At 39.6% G+C, this 25,848-nt stretch overlaps 1 protein-coding gene across 2 annotated transcripts in view; it reads right to left on the bottom strand.

The window, feature by feature from the left end:
* FAT3 (FAT atypical cadherin 3) overlaps nucleotides 1–25,848 on the bottom strand; it is a 547,597-nt gene that overhangs the window by 185,828 nt on the left and 335,921 nt on the right. For both annotated transcript variants that reach the window (XM_023209116.2, XM_031933808.1), the window contains exon 3: nucleotides 10,802–10,863. In XM_023209116.2, coding sequence (XP_023064884.2) covers nucleotides 10,802–10,863 — 62 coding nt within the window. The remainder of the gene's footprint in view (nucleotides 1–10,801; nucleotides 10,864–25,848) is intronic.

The following is a 25,848-nucleotide window of genomic DNA, read 5'->3' as shown; positions in this document are numbered from 1 at the left end:
CCACTTCAGTACAGACTGGGATGCAGTGGGAGAAAGCCCTTCCCTGTTCTGCATATTAGCTGGCACCCCAAGGGCTCCACAAAACTCTCACCTAGGTGCCTCCTCTGTGTGCTTACTGTACATTCTGTGAATCTCTGGACAGTACATATCACTATATCCTGCAAAGCCTGGATTACCTGGGTTGTGGGTTACCTGGAGCCCTAAACTTCAACTCAGCCAACATACATCAAGTGCATATTATATCCCTGGCATTGTTTTAGGTGCTGGGGTACAACGTGGAGTCATCTGGCCCTTCCTCCTATGGGTGACCTTCACTAAAGGTAGGGCCAGGAAGAGACAGGATGAGAAATCTCAGTGGAGCTTATTTTGCAGCTTGCTAATGAAGCTAAGAATAGCCTGAAGGAGAGGTGGAGTTTGACCCTACCCAGGGCAATGATTTTTAAATGATGGTATCTGCTGCTGAATATTAACCATGCTGTGGGCTACCTCCATAGAACATCTCCTGAATAGTCACATCCAGTTTCGTATTTCTACACAATTGAGGTTTTGACATCTGAATGAAACACAAAAAAATTCCCATTAGATGTCTAAATGTTAAACACATTGACTGCATTAACAAATAAACACAATTTAAGACCTTAAAGGGGTTATGATTCTGGGAGAAAGCTTAGGGGTTAGTGATAAGGCTGGATAGGCCTGAACATGGCTGACCTGGGGAAATGAGCTATTTTTCCTGGTTTTAAGACTAACTAATTTACGGAGTTCCAGGATGCTTGGAAATGCTACTGCTCTATTATTGGAGCTTGGGTGCCTCAGTCTACCTATTGGATGCTGGTTTAGAAAGTCAGAGAGAAAGACTGTAGATCCAACAGTAGAGATCTAATGACCTTCATCATAGCCATGCCAGACCCGCGGTTGACTCATTAGCCTGTCTTTGGACAATAAGCTATTCCAACTTATATGGTTACAGCTTATTTAAGTGGATGGTGGCCAGTGGAAGCTGATAAATTTCTAAAATTTTGGGATCTTCTTCAGAAAAGGGTTGAAAAAATCAATATATTTTTGAGTGCATACCATGTGCCAGGAACTTCTGTAGTCTCATTCATAGATGCTATCTTATTAAAGTATGGTAAGCATATTCAACAACTATGAACCAAACTATAAATATGATATAAGGCCTTAAGTGTTCTGAATTTTGTCACAAGATGACTGCTTCAGGAATCACACGGAAAATATTAAAGCTTCTAATCATAATAGCTAACATATTAAACACTTAACATGTGCAATGCATGTGCAACATAAATATCCTCACCAAATCTTATAAAGGTATTATTATTGTCCCAATTTTATAGGTAAGGAGACAGAAGTTTAGATTAAGTAGTTTGGCTCTAGGTCACACAGCTAGTGAGTTATTATGTCTGTCTCCAAATCTTGTGCATTAACCATCTCTATCTACATTTATAGTATATTAGTTTGATGTAAATGTAAAGGGACGATCACAATTAGGACAGTGTTTTATAAGACATTTTTTTCACTGTTTGATTGAATAATTGTGTAACATCCATACAGTGCTATACTCCCAAAAATTAAACAACCGAATTTATTATAGGTTTTCCCAATTTTGAAGGCTGGTATTGTTCCAAGATTCTAACCTATTTTCCTTGGCTCTGACGTGCAGGGCTGTCCTGAATTATTTTCATGACAATGTTCTGCATCCTCACGCTGACAACTCTCTTGCTATTTCAGTAAACCGGTCTTGCCACAAAATAGATGAGGTTGGTAGCCCCCAATTTGCCACAAAAGCAAGTTGCTTGAAAGGTCTTGAAACAACAGCTCATTTGAACAAAGCTGTCTGCTGTAGGCAGGAAGCATGCCAAAGTAGTTTTTCCTGATTATTAATAGAAGCACTTGAGTTGAATTCCATATTTTAAACTTGCTGTCATTACATTTTAAATTTTCCCACAGACAGATTTGAAGTCCTCAACTGGGTCAAACACATCGGATATTAGGCATGAGCTTCAGTGGTTTGTGAAGGCCTCTATAAAATTAGATTGGACAGATCATTCTGTAGCTCAGAGAGTGTGTGGCATAAAATAAACTAGGAAAGCCACACAAAGGAAAGAAGGAAAAGGAGCCACGGAAGTAAAGGGCAGGGAGTCAATTTACCATCATTGTACTATGGGGAAGAAGCCAGTTTGGGCTCCCAGGATGGGGGATTCACAGTCAGGAGTTCTCATGATTGTTCAGAGACATGCAGGAAACTTCTAACCTTTTCTGTAAAAAGGTAGAAGTCATTTGTGCAATATCAACCCTTCAGGTTAATAGGCTCCCTTCCACCAACCCCCAGAACTCAGCCAGAGGTTGTGGATATTACAGCTGCTTGGCTCAGAAGACTAAAAGGAAGCAGCAACATAGCACCACATTCGGAAACCATTCACAAATGAAAACAAAGCAGAATCTCAGCTCCCTACAGCCTGTGTGCACAGCTCAACAAGCTGTGACCTGCCCAGAGCAATTATCTGCCTGTGCACCACGGGTGAGCAGAGCAGTCAAAACTGGCTCAATTCCATTGCTAGGCAGAGCCACTGGATGGAAGGACCTCCCTAGATCCAAGTGCACTGGTTTCATCTACTGCGGCTCTACTAATTAGTGTTCAGGTTTAAGGAGAAACAAAACAAACACAACCTTTCACAAACAGGTAAATTAGAGGTGGTTTTTCATGGAATCAAAGACTTACTCCAGACAACTCTCCCAATATATGTAAGTGTTTGCCTGCAGCTTATTAACTAGTAGGTCAACCAGGAACACAGAAAAGCAAAGTTAAAAAGAGCTACTGCCAGATGAGATGCTCACACAACTTGAGGTACCCCAAAGATCCACAGCACCCTTCCGTTCCTTGGCTCAGACACAAACGCCTGTGTGGACAATTGTTCAGCTGAGTTCCCAACCAAGTCCTCATATGCGATCATTTCCAAAGTCAACAGACTCTCTTAAGACTCAGCCATAGGCTCATTTCTTATTTATTTTTAAGGGGACATTTTAAAAGATGGGTACATTTAAAAAGATGTGAGGTGAAGGGAAGATAAGAAACTAATTAGATCCTACAAAATATGTGAATTACTTACTTCATTCTGAGAGGATTACAAATTATGAGGCAAGTAAGAAATCTTCCTTTCTGTCAAACGTTGCAAAACAGGGGTTCGTTGGCTTACAGTGTTTTTTAAAAAAATGATGGAGTTGTCAACATGTAATATAGAGAGATGTGGAATGCAAATGTGATTTGGTTTTTTAGGAAAGAAATTAAGACTTCCTGCTGATACTGGGCCTACCTGCTTTCACACCTGCTGCTGGCAGAGCCTCTTTAGAAGAAGGGGCAGGTGGAATCCACTGTTCCTCCCTCTCCAAGTCCCTACTGCCTGCACACATGCTGCTCCTCTGAATTCCTTACCTACCCAGACCCATGGGCATCTTGGGATCTCTGTTTTGAATGTACTAGCTCTGAGAATTAATATTTGCTCTGACAGGTTTGTTTTTCTGCGTCAGATTCAATATTTACTTTTTAGACAATAGGGAAATTTAAGTAGTACATCTGCAATTCATACTGGTGGGAAGATCTCAAAAAGTATTATTCTTAAGGGCCCATACCAACCTGGACAGTTCTGTACATATCTGTGTCCAAATTTCCTCCTCTTATAAGGACATTAGTCAGTCATATTGGATTAGGGCTCTCTCCAATGACCTCATTTTAATTTAATGACCTCTTTAAAGGCTCTTCTTTCCAAATCCAGTCACATTCTGAGGTACTGGAGGTTAGGATTTGAACACATGGATTTTGGTGGTGCACAATTCAGCCCATAATACATGCTCTACAGTTACTCCTCTGCTGAGTACAAGCTGGTACCCACCATGTGGACACAGCGTCCTCGCAGATGGGCTCGGTCCTGGAGCTCAGGGCACAGCCCAGCAGCAGAGCGAGTCTTGTCCAGAGCTGGGTGGATGGGGCAGGCCAGAGTACCAGGCTCTGAGGATTAGCTGAGGGGGTGGTGGATGGACAACCAGAGTATGAGAGAAAACCCGCTCTTTTCAGATGCATACAGACTGATCCTTCAGGCTGGGTTAACTGGACACCTGGATCAATCCCTTATTACAAAATGAGAGTGAGAAAAGATGATTCAATTTGCCACATTTCAATAAGCTGATGGATATTGGTAGCCATATTTGTTCCATAAAGAGAGAGAGACCTATCCTGGGCACTGCCATGAAGTAGCTGTATGACCTTGGATCGCTCTCCTCTTTTCTGGGTCTCAGTTTCTGTATCTATATAATGTGAGAGCACAGCTGGGAATATATGAATTAATAACAGTTTCTTGATGCCAAGACAGCAGCTAACAAAAGTAGCTCCCTGCTTGATCTGCAGTTTAGTACTCTAGGAGACATTACTGTGAAAGTCAAAGGAAAAAATGTCCAGTGGGAAAAACACCAATTTCAAGAAGAAAACCTTGGTACTTGGCCCAATGCCAGGCCTTGAACAGGCATTCGATAAAGCTTTCATGAAAGGAAGTAAAAACAGAAAGAGTGGACATCAACTTTATCGAGGTTGATACAATAAGAATAACAATGTGAACAAATGAGAGAATGGAAGGAGTGAGTGGAAAGAGGTCAGAAGCTGTGTCGCAAAGCATTAATTGCGTGTGGTGCCTCCTGGGAGCTCCGGAGCACAGAAGGTGTTATCAACTCTCCTTCTGACGCTGATGCCTGCTCCATGCTGCTATTTTTATGCACAGATATACCATTTTTTGAGGGCCCATGGATACTTCCTGCAGAGTTTTCTGAGGGTGGCAGAAAGAGACGCCTAAGGAGAGAAACTTCCATTTTTCTTGAAGTTAAATTATGAAACTATGGACTCTTTAATGGGTTGAAATGAGCCTGCAGTTCTTCTCCACCAGAAATTATCATTATTTTAAAAGCAGATGCTTTACCAAAGTAAGAAACTGCTAAGGGTGTACTCTCACCAAAGAAATCAATTTGCATCCTAAGGCAAGAGAAAACGTTATAAAAACTTAATAAACAGCAATATTTTTTCCCTCAGAAAATAAAACTATAAAAAGTGATGAGAACTTCAGACTGGAAGAAAAAATATTCACATGAGTTGTATGTTACAGAGGACAATGAATGAGTTTGTTAAAAAAGACAGATATCAAATAATATACATTCCTGTGGATCCAGCCTATTCCTTTGTAATCTGTTATTTATACTGACTTCACTATTACATTTAACCACATTCTCTGGGCTATTCTAAGTTCTATGCATACATATGACATAATTTCTCATCCACTGTGTTTACACTGGTTACTGGGCCTTGTCATCTTCTTTTCAATTTTTTTTTTTTTTTTTTTTGATTTGCAAATAAAACACTCTCTGTGTTCTCTTTGGGAGACTTTTATCAGAACCATCCAGCCCTGAACGGAGAAGCATTTCAAGATCAAAAGGAAGGCAAATAATACTCTTCAGCAAGCAAGATAAAGATTCACACATAATTAAGCCAGGACTATAGGATTATTTAAGTAGATGTATCTTTTAAGAATAATCGAAGTGCTATAAGCTTTTCAAACTGCTGGAGCCAGTCCAGGAAAAGAAAGGGAACTGGCAGTGTGTTTGTGGAGGACAAGGGGAGGAGGAAGGAGATGGAAAAGAGGGAAAGGACAAGCAATAGGCAACTGGCGTCTTTGTGTGCCAGGCCTTCTATGCAGTTTGTGAGGCAAGTTTATTAACCCCATTTTCCAGATGAAGAAAAGGAGGATCAAAGTTAATTTAACTTGGCAACGCTCATGCAGATGAAAAGAAGCCAAGCATGCCTGCTTTCTGTCTCTACGTCCATGCTCTTTCCTGCATGTTAATTCTCTCCCCTTCAAGGTCTCATTTAGGAGTAAAATAACGTATCTTAATGTAAGCATTCATTCACACACTTATTGAGCATCCCTTGTTTCCTGGGTGCCAAACAGATGCTTGAATACAGAGATGAGTAAGACATTCTGTGCTGACAATGGCTACCATTCGTGGAACATGTACTGTCTAACAGACGGCGTCCTGAGCATGATTCGCCTGTCATTTAATCTACTCTTTATACCAACCCTATGGTAGGAATTGTTATCCCCACTTTACAGATGAGAGAAAGGGGACCCAGAGAAGTTCAATAGCCCATCTAAGCTCTGTGAACAGTACCAAAATACAATTACAGGCACACCTGAATTTAACATTTGAGCTTTCCCACACTACCTTAATTCACTGTCTTGATAAATCAAGTTGCATGCCCACAGGGAGCGTAAACATCTCATAGGTAAAAAAAAAAAAAAAAAGGAAAGAAAATCCAAAACACCCACCCAAAACAACAAAAAAATCACAATCCATACAAGTGATTATATAGTAAGAAAGAGTTAGTGCATTTATTTCCTATTTCACAGCTGCCTTCTCTGATAATGAAGTAATCAGGGCTAAAGTCACAACCAACAAACTAAAACGTTAATTCACTGTTTCATTTACGTGTCCATTATCAACTCTCAGCATCTGTATGCTGGAATTAGTCTTCTATCTCCACTATAATCATAACTGGGTATCAAGGAAGGTATATGACTTTGAACAAATGAGCTAAAAATTCTTTATTTTTGCATTTTATGGTAGGAAGAGAAGATCAAGCCAATATTTTCACATAACAGACTTCCAAACCAGGCAAGAGTTAACACTTAGAATTCACTGAAGAAGTATAAGCTGTACTTGTGAATTTGCCTACAGTTCTTTGCTGCTCTTGTTGCTTTAGCAAGTCTTTGGATTCTGATAATGACAACCCTCCTTTTATAGTAACAGATTTTAGGCAAATGCTCTACAGACTGGAAAACCCTTGCAGCCCATACACCATTAAGCTAAATATCTTAAACCAATGTATAGATGGAATGTCAGCAGTATACAAGTCAAGTGCCTTCTACCACAGGGATAGCAAACTACCAACAAATCATTAATGTCTTCCTGGTTATCTATTCAGCAGTGTACCTGCCAGGTCAGCTTCTAAATGGGTCCTTTCAAGAAGAGTCAATTTTATTTTATTGGGAAGGACAGATATGAAATAGAGCCAGAAGGTTAATATGAGTTTAAGAGGCGCATAAGGTTATCTGGGCAATTAAACGCTCTCCAGGAGGTTAATTACCCACACCTAGGCCTTACAAGTCACAAAATACATCAGCAGTTTCAAAAATTTTGTGTATAACAGACAACTCTATTCTACATTCTCAGTGATATCATTTCACTTATTTTTCAGGACTAAGTTAAAGTAACATTCCTTCTATGGTCTATTTAGGAAAAAAACAAAGAAATGTTGTTCAAACTCCTGCAGCAATGTCATATAGAAGAAAAAATGTGGCCAAAATTGCACAATTTTAGAGAGTGAGAGTAAGACGGTGTGTGTAAGACAGAAAAAGAGAGAGAGAGGACAGAGGGAGAGAGAGATTGAGATTGAACTGGTTTCTGAAAGCCTTAGCAGATTTACTAAATGAAACAGTGTGTGTGGCGAGCCTGGGAGCTGGGTAGGACAACGAGGTTGCTGGAGGGCAAGTTGGTATGTTTCTGATGACCTGTGGTTTTAAATGTCTTCACTCTAAAGACCACAGAAAAGCCAGTGTGCTGTTGCTAGCTGAAATCATGATAGGATTTGTGTCAGACCTATTTGACCCACTGCCCTCACCCTCATTCAAACCACCATCATCTCTCACCTGGATCTCTATAAAAGCTTCCCACATTTCCCTGCTGCCACTGGTCATCCTCGACCCCTACCCCAAGCCTGTCTCTGCCCACCAAGGCAGTCAGCCATCACTTATGATGGCAGTCACATCATGTCATACCTGCTTAAAGCCTTTCCATTGCATTCAGGAAGAATTCAAAATCCTTACCACAGTCCCCTCTGTTTGCCTTTCCAACCCGCTTTCCTATAACCCCTGCCCTCCCATTCTCACCCTGCCTTTACACTGTTCATCACAGTGGTCTTGATTCTATTTCTTGAACAGAATCTTAACATCATGTCAAATGCCACGTCAAACAAGCCCTCCTAACTAGCCTACTGAATGCTGCCTGTCACCACCACTACCCCAACTTTCAGGCACTATCATGGAACCTTCTTTTAGTGGCTTCAGAGAGCTTCTTTCTGAAGTTACAGCACTTATTCACTTCCATGTGCTTCCCCATCCTTTCTGCTCACTTTGTGTCCCCAGGACTTAGGGCAGTCCCTGGTACATGGAGTGAGTACAGGGCTTGCTACCTGGGGCTCCTTCTGCATTTCAAGTGATCTGGAGCTTCTATCTTTCCTGGAGTGGAGTGGTGCTGTTAAATCTTTAGAAAGCTTCTAATATTATGTCAAAATACTTAAAACCACAACAATTAACAATGATAACCACACTTTACTAAGCACCTACTTAGCACCAGATACTGGACTGGATGTTTTACATGTATTTCATATTTTAATCTCCCAATAGCCCTATAAAGTTGTTCATTGCTATGCTGTCCTACTTCCCTATGCAGATGATATCAGATATAAGTTGAATAGCCCTAATGTGAAAACCCAAATTCCAAAATGCTCAAAAATCTGAAAGTTCTTGAGGGCCAACATGATGCTCAAAGGAAATGATAAATGGAACATTTTGAATTTTGGAGTTTTGAATTAGGGATGTTCAACTAAGAATACTGAAAATATTCCAAAATACCAAACATTTCGAATCCCAAGCATTTTTAAAGTTATTTTTTATAGCAATGCATAATAGACGTATATAGTTTCAGGGTACATGTGATAATTTAATACATTTGTGTACTTGTGAAGATCAAATCAGTGTACTTGGGTTATCTATCATCTTAAACATTTGTTAATGCTTTATGCTAGAACCATTCTAATTCTTCTCTTCTAGCTATTTGAAATATGCAATAGATTATTATAATCTAGTCACCTGAATGATCTATTTAATACTGAGTCTTATGTATTGTATCACACCATACGTTTGTACTAATTTATTAACTTCTCTTCATACTCCCCACCCCATCCCAAGCATTTTGGATAAGGGGTACTCAACTTGTACTGATCAATGATATTCTAGATCCCAATCTGTGTTAGTCCAAGGTACTAAAACATTACTCAGTATTTATGTAAGTCTGTAAAGGATGTGAATCCATTCAGGGTTCTTTTGGGGAGTGAATTCAAATGCTTGGAAAATATTCCTCCTCTTTGTTCTACTATAGATCCATCCTGTGACAGTCACACTGCACCACAAACCTCCTGATGACAGAGACCACCTTGCAAGGGACCGGGCAGTAAGTGATCTCAGCCAGACTCCTCAGATAATGAGACACCCTTCCTGCTTCCTTCTGGGAAGTAATGGGTTCAACTGTCTAAGAACACAGCCTATCCAGGTGTCCTGGACTGACTTCTGGAAAGGAAAGAACCCCATGAATATAATATAAGGTCTTATTTTTCTGGCAAATGTACTTAAGTTCTGGACCAGGTAGGTAGTGCAGCCTGTTAATAGGATTTTGAAAAAAGAATTACTATAATTATTTTTTTTGGCAGCCTGGAGTCTTTTATCTTTATGAGATGATAGTAATGTTTTAAAAGGATTATCATAGTGTTGTATGATGATGATAATAATAATAATAATCCTTTATTATATGTAATGCTTTAAGAGTTTTAAAAATACTTTGATACAAAATAGAAGGTTTGATCCTAAGAGTGATCTTTTGAGGTATAAGGGATTGTAATTGTTTGCCAAATTTCATAGTAGGGGAAACTAATGTTCCAGGCAATTAAATAGCTTCAAGCTATTCACAGCAGGACAGCTTCAAGACCCAGGTAGCCTGATTCCTAGTCCAGTGTTCTTTAAATAAATCAAGACTGGTGAGCTAATTTAGAGGAGACCAGAAGAGATTCTATCATAAGATGTGAAGTGTGTGTGTGCATGTGCGCGTGTGTGTGTGTGTATGTGTGTTTGTATGTGTGTTAGGAGGGGTGGTGGATTCCAGAAAGTGATTCTTAGGAAATAAAAGATTATTTTAGAACCTTAACAAAGCCTTGAGTTCCTAGGCATTGTCATCTGTTTCATATCACACCGTCACAATTAAATCACGGTGTCATACAAACTTCCCAGGCTTCAAGCGTCCCAATAAAGACACTTGATACTTAAAGAAAGAACGTTCTGCAAAGCTCTTTCATATTTATTTTCTCATCTCATAGCTTTTTATTCTCTCTCCAGAAATAACGCTTTTAGAGTTTATTTTGCTGCAGTTTCTGTCTTAATGAATTAAAGGAGTCCATTTTATGGTTTCAGCAATAGTCTCTCTGGCAGTGACTCAACCAGCAGCTTTCTCTCGGCTCTTTCCCCAAGAAAAGAAAAGAGGAAAGCAAAGCTTCCTCATAAATGGTGCACTTACACTCTTTCTCTTTTTACATCTGTGGCCCCAGTGGCTCACAGGGCTCTGCTCTTGAACTTTCTTTTCTGATTATTGACACGAGGGCCTGAAGTCAAGGCAGAGATGATGATACACCATTGTCTTCAGCAAAAGGCAAAGGCTGCTCTACCACCCTGGCTCAGCACACAGGAGCATCTTGAGAAGAACACACTAGAAATCCCTAAATTCAGAACATAGCAGCCCAAGAGAAATATCTTCACTTTGATATCCACTGTTCAAATACATTGAAGGTATAGTTTATGTTGAAGGTTAAAGAAGTTTAGTGAAAGTCAGTTTTAATGAATTCCAGTTCCCTCTATGCGCTTACCTCCAGAAAATGTTCTGCCTGCTGTTCTCGATCCAATTTCCTTGAAGTTGTTGTAATCAGACCTGTGTAGAAATGAGAATATTCGACTTTTAAATATCTGGGGCAAACAGCTTACTGAGTGTGGGGAAACAAGTCCAGTTAAAGGAAAAGCAAAAGTGGTATGGAACTGTAACTTTCCAATCCCCCAAGACAATCAGAAGGGTCTCAAGAATCATTCTTAAAAGAAAGTAAAATTTACAAAGAAAACCTGAAAAATTGTTTCAGCCTATCTACCACAGTTGGCATACTGTAATTACTTTGGGGATGTAAAAACTCACTAAAGAACTTCTGTTTTTCTGATAATGAAGAGTTCCAATGATTCATTTGCATATGACTGAAATGCTACAGTAGAATTACTAAAACCTCATTAAAGATTTTAGAGTTCCTGAACAATTAATAGGTTGTTTATGCTGATTAGATTCAGGCTATGAAACAGTACTTTCTTACTTAACTTTTATATGCACATATAATTTTTGCTATACTTGACAAAGAAGGTTATTTCTGTAATTGCTACTAATACACATAATTATTTCAGATTTAATAACTTACACACCAAAGATCTTATACTGTAATTTTATCATTGTTTTATGTGTTTGAATCTTTATACAAAATAAGTTCCACATGAAAAATACCTATCTTTTCTTCCAATGGTGTTTCTCATAAGTGAATCACCCCTTTGAGTATAAAGACAAAAAAAAGAAAATGAGAAGACAAAACCTTCAAGGCCTCTCAGCTTATTGCACCAATTTGTCTTTTGCGGGTTTTATTATTCCTTTTGTCAAATGGCAATTAGGAGGTCAAATTTATTTTCCATTTCTTGATTCCACGATGTCCCTAAAGAGAATATGGGGTGGGCTGTTTTCCTGGTATATGCTGATGGACAATGGAGGAACAGAGAAAAATCATATGAAAAGCCTGTCCCAGTGCTGGTGAGGTAGGTGCAATGTGGAAAGGTATTTCCAGGGGCTGTGAAAGAGCTCTTGACCTCAAGCTTCTGTCTTATATAGAAGTGGTGGGTGGGAGCACACAGATTTTAGAGAAAGCCAAGAAGAGACCACAGGAAATTAAATGGCTCCCCACGGCCTTCGAAATAATATCCCACTCTGAGTAACATGGCTGTTTACAAGCTAGCCCCTCCTCTCCACCTCCACACTCCCCACAGGAGGAAAACCTGTGTTTCCAGTGCACAAATGATCTGACTTTCCATGAATTCATTCTGGAATGTGCCCCACAGATTTTTTTTCTTTATCTTTTTTTTATTGAAAATATAGATATATTGAAATATATTGAAAAAATATATATGGTAGAAAATGAGCTTATGATTCAAGCATACCATGTGAAATAATTAAATCAAGTCAATTAACACATCCATCGCCTACAATACTTACCATTTTTTTGTGGTGAGGACATTTGAAATTTATTAGCAATCTTGAAGTGTACAATAAACTATTATTAATTATATTCACCCAAGCTGTACATTTTTACACTGAGCTAGATTTTTTATTTTTAGCTCAGATGTTAGCCTTTGCTGACCCTGTTTAACAGGGCCAGGTGGCCATCTGCTCTGCCCTCATGTAAGCAGTGCTCTCCATTATTGATCTCTGCCTTATACTAGAATCCTTTGTTCACATGTCTGTATTTCCCCGCTAGACAAATTGACAGAGTTACTTCATGAGAAGGGCCTGTCTTTTGATTCGGAAACTGATGCCTACCTAGTTCCTCACCTAGAACAAAGAATAGGAACTCTTTAACGCTTAGTTAATGAAAAGTTGCTCTGGAAGAGATCCACTGTATTTTATTCTTCAGTTTTGCTACAGACTTGGAATGTGTTTAAGAGGGTATTGTTTTGTGTGTGGAGGGTGTATTTGTGGTGGGAAGTTTGTGTGACATGTGTACTCATAAAGTTTGCAGAGTTCCTCTGTGTGAATGAGCAATGCTAGGCACTCTTGGATGTGAAGAGCTACTGTCAGAGATTAAGGAGGAAAGACTGCCACCAGGAAGGTCAAGGAGGATCAGTAACTTTCCTTCCTTAGCTGACCATCAGAATCACCAGGGAAACATCAAAAACATGGATTTTGTCTCCCTGCTCCATCCCTCATTTACTCTATCAGAATCTCTTGGGATGAGGCCGGTGATGGTCCTCTTATTCTAAGAGAAAGGTGCTATCCAATTCTACTATCTTTCACTGAATCTCACTGTGACTTTTTATTGACCTTACTTCTTCTGACCAGACATGCCCAAGAATGAAATAGACTGAGCTGCTCTAGCATCTCAATCAGAACATTGGGCTCAGTGTGTGTGGGTGTGGGGTGGGGTGATGGAGATAGCCTGTGAGTGCCTGCTCGGGGGAGGTGAGGAGAGGAATAAAGGGCAGCACAGCGCTCTGAGTCACATTGACAGAGGGTCTGTGTGGTCACCCCAGTGTATGTCTAACACATACATCTGACACCTTCATTTCTGGGCCATTCTATTGGACAAGGTCATATGTCACAGAGGCTCTTTCAAAGTGGGGAGTAACTCTCTTCTCACAAGTCAGGGGAAGCTTTCATGGAGCCTCTCCTCTCCTGTGTGGGGGCTCCTCTATTAGAGTCCACAATAGGAATGAAATATGCTTGTTATATTGAGGCTATAAATGAGTCAAACGGCTGTTGGCCTTCACCCTGCTGCTCTTTCAGCCACAAAAGACCAGGACCCCTTTGCCTTCTGTTCCCCTGGGGACTCACTATCATCACAGGTGCTCCTTGCCCAGGGTCACATGGCCACAGCCCACAGCCCACTGTGGTGTGGCTGTGCACAGGGAAGAGGGAGGTCAGCTTCCTCTCCTGATGATTCTTAGGGCAATTCTTTAGGACATTCACTTGTTTTCACAATGCCCACATGTAATTGGGAGAGCTGCAGGGTCCCCTTCACCTTCATACCTTCACCGGGATGTGTTTCTCACATATTGATCAGCCCACAGAGAGAGACAGGCTTCCTGAAAAGTCTGAAACAACATACACAACAGTGAACTTGGAGCTGTGAGGAAGACAAGCAGTTTCTGTTTCTGGAGTAAAAAGACAGAGGAAAGTCTCTGCTGGTTACAGTTCTCTTGGCTTCTACCACCTTTATTTTCACAGATATGAAATAAAAGGCAAGAAATAAAATGTAAGTTAAAAGTAGAAATTGGTAGGAAATCAGATGAGGTGGTATGGGGATAGGGAGTTTCTGTTTGCTAATGGGCACAAGGTTTCTTTTTGAAGGGATAAAAATGCTCTAAAATTACAGACTATGGTGATGGTTGCACAATTCTGTAAATATTCTGAAAACAATTAAATTGTATCCTTTAAATGGGTGAAGTTTACTGTATGCAAATTATATACTAATAAAGCTGTTAGAAAAATCACTAGAAAATCATAAACTCTGACTTTAAGGTTTTAATAAGTCTTTTATATTTGGAAAAGGTAGGCTCTTAAAAATATTTAAATGAATGAATGAATGAATGGGTTAGTTAGTTTAGGCCTCAGGCATGAAGAAGGGTTGAAATGAATAGAGTTGATTGGGCTTGTCCATTGGAATCTGGAGCATGGAAACATTGCAATTTTACAGTTACAGCAACAACTGGTAGTTATTTGCAGTTGAAAATAAATAAATACATCTTGTTATCAAAATCTTGATAAAATAAATCTTGTTATCAAGCCAGGGTCAGCTAAACCACTAAGGTGTAAAAGCTTTCCTACTGCTCAAAGTACCTTCTTATGATGAGCTACGGCACCTCAGCAGCACTGCCATTTTTTACAGTCAGAAAAGAATGCAGTGAGCTATCCTTCCTGGCCCAGAGGAATTAGTTAAAATGAGCAATGCTGCCCCTTCATTTATAATAACTTTGTTGTAGCCGAATGCATTTGGAACAAATAGAGAATAAGACAACAAGACAATAGAGAACAAGACAAAATAGAGAGAATAGAGAACAAGACAAAACAGAGCAACCTCCCTCCTTAACCACTCTGACTCATCACTGGGGAAGACAACCCCATTCTGTAATCTATACAACAGAGGTGTGTGTGCGTTACATATATATAACTGTAGACCCACTGGGCACAGTAAATTGGGGACTGACATGATGAAATTGAATTTCAAAGATAAATCATAGGCAAGCTTTTGAATGTGGTTTGGAGATACAAACAAACACATCATTTGATATAATTACATATGCAAACCTCCAATTTAGGAGGGGAAGTACGCCAGTCCTAAGTGAATGATACTCAATAAGGGGCGGGGGAGACATATGGCTGGAACTGTGCAATTACTTAAAAATGGCTGCTTTTGATTTTTTGTTATGGAGATGGAAGAATCTAATGACCTCTCTCTCTGAGAAACAGCCTGAGCATGAAAATGTGGCTGCCAGTTTGAAAGAGAACTCAAAATGTTCTAAGCAGCTGTGGTCAGAGAAGTGATACTTTTAAGGATGATACCTTTTCCCTGATTTTTCTGCCTGTGCATATCCTGGGTCGCAGCTGTGTAATCTGCTGCCATGACATTCACGTTTTCTTTAAGTGCTACTTGAAGCAGTGTGGGTCTTAGCTGTTTCAGCATAATTCTGCAAGACTGTGGGAAGCTGGGTTTGGTGTTTTAAAAATACAACTAGAATTATCAGCTCTGTGAGCGACAATTAATTCTTTCCTCTGGGTTTTTCACATCCCATTTCCTATGCTTCTCACTTCTTCATGTCTGTACCCAGCTATCTGGTAAACCATTCAACATCCTTCCAGACAGTTGAGTTGTTACTTTCTATGTGAAGCCCTCTTAGACCTTTCCTTACCTGGCATGTTGCATGTAATTAATTCATTTATCATCTGAATCTCCATCTAGACTACAGTTGCAGAAGGCAAAGGCTTTGGGTCTTTAAACACAACTAAGCCCACAACCTAGATCAATGCCTCCTCAATTTTTGAATAAAAGACTACTTTTGCAGCACACAACATTTTGCTCTCATTATTTCCTAAAGAGTCAGTCTTCCCTAATAGGGCACAAGGAAAAAGGTGGTGAATAAATCTTATTTATGCTGTATTCCTGGTGTTTAACACAGAAACTGGCACATTGTAGGTACCAAGCAAAATTTATCTGAATGAAGGTGATGTGGATGTAGTCTTCCAGAACTCTCAATGTCATTTTATTTTACAGAGTGGCCATAATGGTTCCAATGCATGGGTGTTAAAGCTGTGTGAATGCTCTCCTCTATACTTTGAATAACTTTAATGTTTTCCTGTTTTTGGCAGTCATCAGAGCAATTCCTGATAGCCTTTTAAAAAAATTTTTCAGCTGCCAATGAAATATTTTTAATCTTTAATCTTATGCACAAAGGATTTGTGGACATTCCATTGTTCTCTCCCATCCTGATTTCTACCTAATTTAGGGAGAAAAATAGGAAAATAATAATAGAGTTGTATCCAATATTTATTGAGTACTGAATATGTACCAAGCACTACATTAAACAGTTCATATACATAATCTCATTTTATCTCACAATAGTCAGATATCATATAGTCTAAGAATATACATCACATAGTCGTTTTTTAAAAAAACAAACCTAATACATGCCTTTACCACAACTTTAATTTTTCCTCTTAACTCTGAGATTTCAGAGAAATTGGAATTATTTTAATTCCATTTGTAGGAAGAAACAGTTAAATAAACTTGCCTGAGGTCACCAATGACTATACCACAATTCAAACCCAGGAACTCTTGGCCAGGTGTGGTGTCCCCATGCTTTGACAGGCTAAGGCAGGAGGACTGCTTGAGGCCAGGAGTATGAGACCAGCCTGGGTAACATGGCAAGACCCTGTCTCTTTAATAATAATAATTAGACAGGCACCTATAGTTCCAGCTACTTAGGAGGCTGAAGTGGGAGGATGGCTTGAGCCCAGGAATTTGAGGTTACATTGAGCTATGATTACGTACATCACTGCACTCCAGCCTGGGTGAGAGAGAGAGGACTCGGCCTTTAAAAAAATGAAACCCCTTAAACCAAAAACAAAACTAACTCTGGAGCTTCTTCAGTGTTTCCCTTTTATCTCCCTAGCAGAAGACGTGGGGCATTGGCAAAGTCATCTGTCTAGGGGTCAGGAGATCTGGGTACTAGAATCAGCTCTGTCAGTAACTGGTCATAAGATCACAGGGAATAAAATTCCTTCTCTAGGCCTCAGTTTCTTCATCTAGGAATGTCCTATGCATCTTTTCAGTGTGAAGAATGTACAGTAATATAAGGAATATTACAAGAAGATCATTAGTCTTCTTCCTTCCCTGCTTTATTCCCTGAGCACACGTTCTTCTCAATGGTCCTGAGCCCAGCAGTGCAGGACCTGGGTGGGTCACCCAATCAGGAACAATACATGCTGTGTTCTAGTTTTTATTTATCCACAAAAATGACATGAAATTAAACATCCATATGCACATTTCTCAAAAGGAGGAAAGTAAAAATATCAGTTAACTATAAGTATGTGCTTTTAAATAGGAAAGTACACATACTGGCTATTTCCACATTTATGAGGTCTTCTATAAGATTCTGATTTCTAGAACCTCTATTTCCACCTCTTTCCCTTCAGTCCATTAAGGAGCATTAAAATATTCCCTGCAGTATTTACATATGGACATCAGGCTATGCACTCAATTTGGAGAGAAATGAAATGCATGCATAGTGAATTCAACTTTCAGGAGTAAAGGAAAAATTAAAGTTGGAGTGAAGACTTGTATCACATTTCCTTAAAAAATAAACAACTAAGTAATATGTATTCTTAGACTGGATGATATTTATTTGAGAAGAAAAAATACCAGAAAGAAAAAAATACATATACAAGAGCTACAACATCAGTTATAAGGGGGTTAAAAAAAGGATTCTGGAAACTGCCCCCACGAGACATGCTTCTTAAGTAAGGGTTGTTTCATCAGGTGTAAAGACTTGGAGTTGCTCAATTGAGCACGTGGTGCTGCTATTAAATTTTCTTAAGAAAAGTTGACAGGGGAAATCACCCGTGGAGCTTAAGCCTGCAAGCTGGACTTCTCTTTATAAATAGAGATTTCCGAGAAGCTAATAGAAGCTTTAAAACTGTAAAAGTGAGGGTACATTTTAAACCAAAGTATGAAGATGCTGTGGGTCAAACATGGTTTATGGCTGTTGGTTTTCTGTCATAGACACATTTCATTTCTTTCTTTGCAAGCCAATGGATGGCATTTCTGAATTCTGTCTTAGTAGCAGGGAAATCCCAGGCAGTATTTGTCTGCCAGAAATACTTTTCCCTTTGGATTCAGGATTCTGTAACTGCTACAGGTAGCAAAGGGAACAAGCCATCTTGCAGAGGAAAACTGTAGAGGCTGGCACAGCCCTGGCAACTTCCCTTCAGGCCTAGTTGACCGATGGAGTTGCCCACAGCCTGGAGGGAGGGTTCTAAGGTTCAGGCAAGTCCTGCTTCCTAACTCTACTGCTATATTAGATTGATTAGAAGTATCTGAGTCAAGTCCACTTGTCAGCAGAGTGAAAGGTAAGGTGGGGCCAATGAGGGAAGGAGTAGTGAAGATGATGTTGTATGGTAGACAATACTTTCAAAGTCCTCCTCCTCTGTATGATCCTCTTCTGTACCCCGTGGTCTTGCCATCCTCCTGCACACATGCATGCATACATGCATGTGCACACACTCATACAGTTAGAACCAGAGATGCTGTGTACATGCCTAATTTTACCAGAATACCTGGATACTTCCCACTCCCATCTGTTCTTCCATCAATTCCTCTCCTCATCACCAGTCTCTATGGCTCTCCCTCCCAATTGCACAGAGCCCTCTGGTTCTGCCTTCCAATGCTGCCTAGATGAGGATGCATTTATGCACCTGAAGAAGTCTCTAGGCTATTAAGTTAAACCTTGAATGCCATATTGGATTTCTTCAGAGAAATTAAGCCACAGATGGTAAACCAATACGAAGGATGTCGTATGAAATGATGCCATCTTTAGGTGCTATTTACATACCACTGATGTGCATGCTCAGATGTGCAATATGGTGCACTTCTCCCCCTTTCACTTTCTGCCAAGATTTTTTTCATAATTCTGAATATTGGATAATCAAAATAAAGAAGCATAAGTGACTGGCAATCTAAATTCCACTATATAGATGGATCCTAGAGATTATCTAGCCCAGGAAGCATTGTCGTATACTGGCTAGCAGTACTCAGGCTCTGGCATCAGACTGCCTGGCTTCCCATCCCAGTTCTACCGCTAGGCAGCTGCATATCCTTGGGCAGGTTACTTAGCTTCCTCATCTATAATGAAGCTTATTAAATTAAATAATTAAAATGCTTAGCATGGTTCCTGGCACATACTACATGCCCAAATAATACTATTCTTATTATCAGCTCTAAGAACAGTGCCTGGAGTATCATATGTGTTCGGTGGTTTAACTTTGTTTCCTTCCCATCTAAACATTTGGGCAGCAAAAATTCTAAAACATTTAATACAAACTCTGTCATCTGACAGATAAGGAACCTGAGGCTCACAGTATAAGTAACCTGTTCAAAGACTTACTGATTTAAAAAATCCCTATGTCCATGCATGGTTGCATTTTATTGAGAGGATAATATACACTTTTGCTACTTGAAGCATAGCATGCATTAGCATCATGGGAGCTGCTTAGAAACGCAGACTTGTAGGCTCCCCCCAAACCTAGATAATGTATGCACAAGAATTTTAAGATGACTGACTCTAGATCATTTTTGGTTTTCAAACTTGGCTGTTCCCTGGAATCACCTGGGGAGTTTTAAAAAATACTCACGTCAGAGTCCCACACCCAGAGGTTATGAATTATTTAGCATGGGGTGAAGCCTAGGCATAGGGATTTTTAAAAAATTCTCCTAGGTGATTCTAACATTCAGCTAGGGGTAAGAATCACTGTATATCTAGTTGTTATCTTCTGGATGATGGGGTTATAGTAATTACTTTCATTGGCTTATTTAAATATCTAGTTTTTCTAACATCAACAACACTCAACTTTATGAAATAAAATAATTTAAAGGACAATAAAATAGAGGCACCAGGAACAGTCTCCTGTATGCCATCATCTGAATTCTATGATGTTCTGGTCTGAATCCTTCCGCCAAAGGACTAAACTATGTGGTTACCATGTTTGTTTGGACTTTACTTATTAATTAATTTATTAATTTTTAAAGAGAGCGTCTCACTGTGTCACCCAGGCTGAGTGCAGTGGCATTATCATAGCTCTGCAGGCTGAAACTCCTGGGCTCAGGCAATACTCCCCACTCAGCCTCCCAAGTAGCTGAGACTACTGGTGCATCATCATCCCCAGCTAGTGAATTTTTTTTTTTTTGGTAGAGATGTGGTCTCACTATGTTGCCAAGACCAGTCTCAAATTCCTGGCCTCAAGGTCTCCCAAAGTGCTGGGATTCCACGTGTGAGTCACCTTGCCCAGCCTGTTTTGACTTGAGATCGGAGGCATGCTAGGCATGCCTAGCAACGAAGACAGAAGTCCTGTCTTCCCTTACTACACTGGCTTCCATTAGCTATAATTTCACTTCTGCATTCACGCACACTTTCTTTTACTGCCTGGCCCCATCGGCCACCCAGATCTCCCTAGCAGAGGTGGAACACCTCCTCTATACAGATGTTTTCTCTTCCCCACAAAAACACATTTGGACACAAGGCAAAAGACAAAAAAGATGCAACAATAAGTCTCTATATTTTCTTTCATCAAACTAACAATGCAGTGAGAGAGGTAGACACGTAGGAGAATCACTACAGTACAAAGCAAGATCTAACACACACCCTAGACAACTTTGAGTGTCCTTAAGAAGGAAAGACTTATGCTGAGTTGTACAATTAGAAAAGATAAAGGAATGAGCTGTATTTGTACCGGGCCTTTGATGTTTAATAAAAATCTGACAGAGAAGTTGTGAAAAGTCAAAATGTCCAATCTCCATTTAAGATTAACGGGACAGGCACTTTGGGAGGCCGAGACGGGCGGATCATGAGGTCAGGAGATCGAGACCATCCTGGCTAACACAGTGAAACCCCGTCTCTACTAAAAAATACAAAAACCTAGCCGGGCGAGGTGGCGGGCGCCTGTGTAGTCCCAGCTACTCGGGAGGCTGAGCCAGGAGAATGGCGTAAACTCGGGAGGCGGAGCTTGCAGTGAGCTGAGATCAGGCCACTGCACTCCAGGCTGGGCAACAGAGCGAGACTCCATCTCAAAAAAAAAAAAAGATTAATGGGACAGAAGCTTAACAAAAATGGTAAACTTGGGTCTAAAACCTGGCTCTGCTATTTTTTTTTTTTTTTTTTTTTTTACCTGTATGAACAAGGAGACTTACATAACTTCTCTGATCGCAGTCTTGTCTTCTCTGAAATGGGGACAGTACTAGGTTCCTCATAGGCTTCGTGAGAAACAATAAAGCTGAGGTGCTTGGCACAGTGGCTTGTACTTAGATGTGATTTAAAAAGAGACACAGTATCTACAAAAAGCAGTGTATTATATTTTATTTTTATTAAAACCCTACTAGCCCCGGGGTGCTATTTCTAGCCTATATTAAAAAGGAAAACCTTATTGTATCTGGATTATTCAACCCCCAAAATGTCTGAAAATTTAATAACCAGGCAACTAAAAGTTGAAGTTTCTTTTTGTTCAGATGAACACTCTAAAATTCTGTAATTCCTGACACACTTGAAGTGTGAAAACAGCCATTGCACTTCCCTTAGAAATCATGTCACTGCAAATGACTTGTTTCTACATCTGTTTTCATCTGACAGATAAAATCAGGAGGATGGATAAAGTGCAAACTACTCAGAGAATGTGCAGTCTTGAAAATACATGTGTGCTTTGTAGGCATGCAATCCTTTAAGATCATCTTTGCTCTATAATTTATACAAGACCCCTTACGTAGGAGTGATGTTTTGAAACTCAATTTTTAAAATCTGGAAAAAATATAACTCGTATGGAAAGCTTTGAATGCTGTCAGAAGACTGATAATGCTTTTTATTAAAAACACACACACACACACATTTTCCAGTTAATTTTCACTTAATTCAAGGTTTTCCTTTTGTCTTAAATTTATATTTACATTGTAAAACCTCATTAGTTTTCATTTCACTTGTCTGAGAATATGTAACAGTTCCATAGCTGGTTGAAGTTTACCTTTGTACCACCTAGGTAAATTAACAGGATGAAGAGGTCTCAGGGGAATATTTATTGTACTCAAGATAAACCATTTGCAGAGCACTTCAACTTTAACAACCACCATTTTGATGTTGTAATTGCAAACAGCCTATGTAACTATTCATTAGAATCCGTCCAAGCAGGTCTTTTGTTTGGCAACACTATGCTAATAGTAGCATTAACCTTATGTGTTTATTTGAGAGCAGTAAATGTGTATTTCCTGAAATATTCTAGAAATACACATTTTCAACTGCTATAGTGTGCTCCTCAGAGTCTGAATCAGTGGCATTTCACTGTCTTTCTGTTCTCAGGGAGGAAGTACCATCTCTTATAAGAATGATACGATTTGTGCTTAATCATTTACCAATACAACTTTGGGCAAGTCTTTAAAAATGTGCACCTCAGTTTCTTCCTCTGTAACATAGCAATCATTTTATGGAGGAGCAAATAATCTCTTCATCACTAAGGGGAACATACAATATTTTTCCCATATAAACATAAGTGGAAACAAAGGAGAGATTAGTATTATTTATAACTGCTCTATAACTCCTTGGAAGAAATGCTGTATAAGTCAGGGAAGAAGCCTTGTATTTTCCCTCTGCTCTTTAGCAGAGGCTTCATAAACAATTCCTTTATATCATTTTGTATTCTGTTTATATGTTTTCTTCTGTCAATAGACTGTGGCTTCTCCAGGGCAACCATATTTTTATTCATTTAATGTTCATTAAAGGAATACCTTTTAACAGCCCAGGCTAATCATTGTATCTTTTGTGCTTAGCACAGGGCCTGGCATATGAAGGGCATCAATAAATATTGGTCTATTGACTAAATAAACTGTAATAATAATAATACATAATTAAATATATAATATATAGTAAACACAATCAAATAAATATATAATAATGAAATGTGTCCGTAAGTGTGTGCACACACACACAAGTGCTACCATCCAAAGCAGGTAATGGTCTATGCATATGGGAATATTCATTTAGCATTTATATTATGGCTTGTAAAAATTTTGGGGAAAAGTTTCCAAATTCAGAACAAATTATGTGCTGTGATGATTACTGCTATGGGTTTTTAACATAAAATGTTACAGGTTCATAAAAAGCCATGTTTTTTGTGTCATGTCAGAGTCTGCAGTCTGTTTGGTTAATTGAGGTTAATGGAGGGAAATGGCAGATTGCCAGTGCTAATGAGTTTATCTTGATTCTTTTAAATACGTATTTTATTTCTCTTTTGTATTTACTTTTTGTTTAACTAAATTATGTTATTTATCCAAGAATCTGTCGCATATAAGTAGGGATTGATAGCCCATCAGAGAGGGCTCAGCCCATGTTTCATTTCTCAAAAAACATTTTTAAAAAGGAAAGGAGAGGTTGCAAAAAATAGCCAGTCTCTGATTTCTCTAGGTCCACCAAGCACCCCACAATAAATACCAAGATGGAGGATAAGACAAAGCGCCCTGTAGGATCACACTCACTGGTTGGAGTCTAATGAATTAATCATTCCAAAACTCTACAAAGAATCTAGCAAGGAATGTGCTAAAGGCATATATCAGCCATGTCATAGAAAAAGTGAGCTAGGTGGCATTTTAGTTTCTTGTTCAGAAAAGAAAAAGAAATGCAAATCAAATGAGAGAATCGTTGAAAGAGTCAGGAAGAATCAGAGAGCTGCAAATACTGGCTCTATGAGATCAGGGCTAGTATGGGGGTGTGGGGAGAGGCAGTAAGCGCCAAAGACTGCCATAAGCATCTATATCTAGCTTGTTTATCCCACATTTATCCACAAGATAAATGTAAGTACATATCACTTGTTGAGTGTTACATCATTAAGTAGCTAGATCTGTTCGACTCCTAAATTTGTGTCCTGAACTGGTTGCTATACTGTAATTATACAAGTATTTGCTTGGCTTTACTGGTTCCCTTGGTAGAAGTGGAAGAAGGTTGTTCAGATATTCCTGTTTCAGAAACAAGAACAGTGGTAGAAGACCTGAAATGTGCACACCCCATGGCAAATTTAAAATTAAGAGCTGCAACTGGCGGTGGGTCTGCTGGGCACTCACATCCAGGGTCCCAGGACTTTCTTTCCTTTCACCTTTACTTTTCATCCCAAGATTGATCTCCATCCCACCCATGCAGTTCAGCAATGGTCCCAGGAGAATAGGTGCAAAATGTTTCTTCTACATTTTCAGCCATTTAGCAGTCTTTCTTTGGTACTAAGGGTTTGCAGTGGGTAGATACGCAAGAGGTACCCATTTAAAAACCAACTAGTCAAATGAACATGACACCCAGATTAAAAGACATTTTCATCTTCTTTGTTTGCACTCCGAAAAATTCAGTATTTTCTGAACAAATGGCTGTGCATTAAGCCTGAGAGTGGATTTTTAAACCATTCACAGCTCTGTGTCAGTCCTTCATTTTTAGGGAAAACCAGCTCAATGCTACGGTGGTTGTAATTAGTGGATAATTAGTACTTGTACATGTCGACGCTACATGTCATGGAACTGGTGCCTGGTTTAGCATCCACTCAACAAGATTATTTAATTTTGCTGTAATTTTAATTCTTTTGAATCACATTAATGCCTTGGCACTAGAAAATCTGGGACTAGCTAGTTCAACTAAGGTTTGAAATTGTGTTAATGGATTTCATGTTTTCCATGAAAAAGGAAGTTGTTGGAAGTTTTCTGCATTAACAAACTGAAGCTGCATTCTACAGTCTCATGGGCCATTTTGGGCTTAGTTTTTCAAATATCATGTGCACTACAATGCCAGCCCCACCACTGGCTTGGCACTAGGGTGGTTGACTTTCAACAGATGCTGAGAATAAGGGGGAATGGGAATTGAATAAATAGAGGCATGTGGTTAGAGGATTCAGTGAAATTATGCAAAAAGTTAACATGGGGGACAGAGGGGTGAAGGCTTAACAGCTAGGGGTGCAAGAAAAGGCTTCCCAGGAAGGGATCTCTTGGGTTGGGATGAGTAGAAGTTTTCCAGGTAGACAAGGAGTAGCTTTTACCACATTCTGATGGGAAAGGAAAATCATACAAGGAAGAAGGACCCTGGTCCCAACTCCAAGTTACCTCAGGAGACCTTAGGGAAAACCCTGGAATTTTGCTTTACATATTATTGGAAGTGGAAGAAAAGAAATATCCTTTCCCTTAGGGGCATGCAATCAGTCAGTTCTCTTAACTGTCAATGTGGAAGTGTCTTCATGCATTATGAAATAGCATTGGGGGCAACAATGGGAAAAGTCCCCACTCCATTCCTGTCACCCTCAGAATAAAGAGACCAAGACCACATTAGAAGCAAGTAAATAACCCTCACAATGAAACAGGCAGGAAATGCTGGAGAATGCCAGTCAGGTACCTTTTTTTTTTTTTTTTTTTTTTTGAGACAGAGTCTTGCTCTGTCACTCAGGCTGGAATACAATGGCATGATCTCGGCTCACTGCAACCTCTGCCTCCTGGGTTCAAGAGATTCTCCTGCCTTGGCCTCCCAAGTAGCTGGGATTACAGGCATGTACTACCAAGCCTGGCTAATTTTTGTATTTTTAGTAGAGATGGGGTTTTGCCATGTTGGCCAGGCTGGTCTCAAACTCCTGACCTCAGGTGATCCGCGCACCTCAGCCTCCCAAAGTGCTAGGATTACAGGCGTGAGCCACTGCGCTCAGCCCCGATACCATTTAAATAGCTCTTCCTCCCCATTCCCTTGTCCTCCTCTCAGAACACATTTGTAGGGTGACCAACCATCCCGGTTTGCCCAAGACTGTTCTGGTTTGGGCATGAAAAGTTTTAGTCCTACTTCCCAATAAATCTCT

This window comes from Piliocolobus tephrosceles, chromosome 13, assembly GCF_002776525.5.
Source record: "Piliocolobus tephrosceles isolate RC106 chromosome 13, ASM277652v3, whole genome shotgun sequence".
Classification (NCBI taxonomy): Eukaryota; Metazoa; Chordata; class Mammalia; order Primates; family Cercopithecidae; genus Piliocolobus; species Piliocolobus tephrosceles.
The sequence above is the reverse complement of the archived record's forward strand: the minus strand, read 5'-3'. Positions and strand labels throughout refer to the sequence as shown.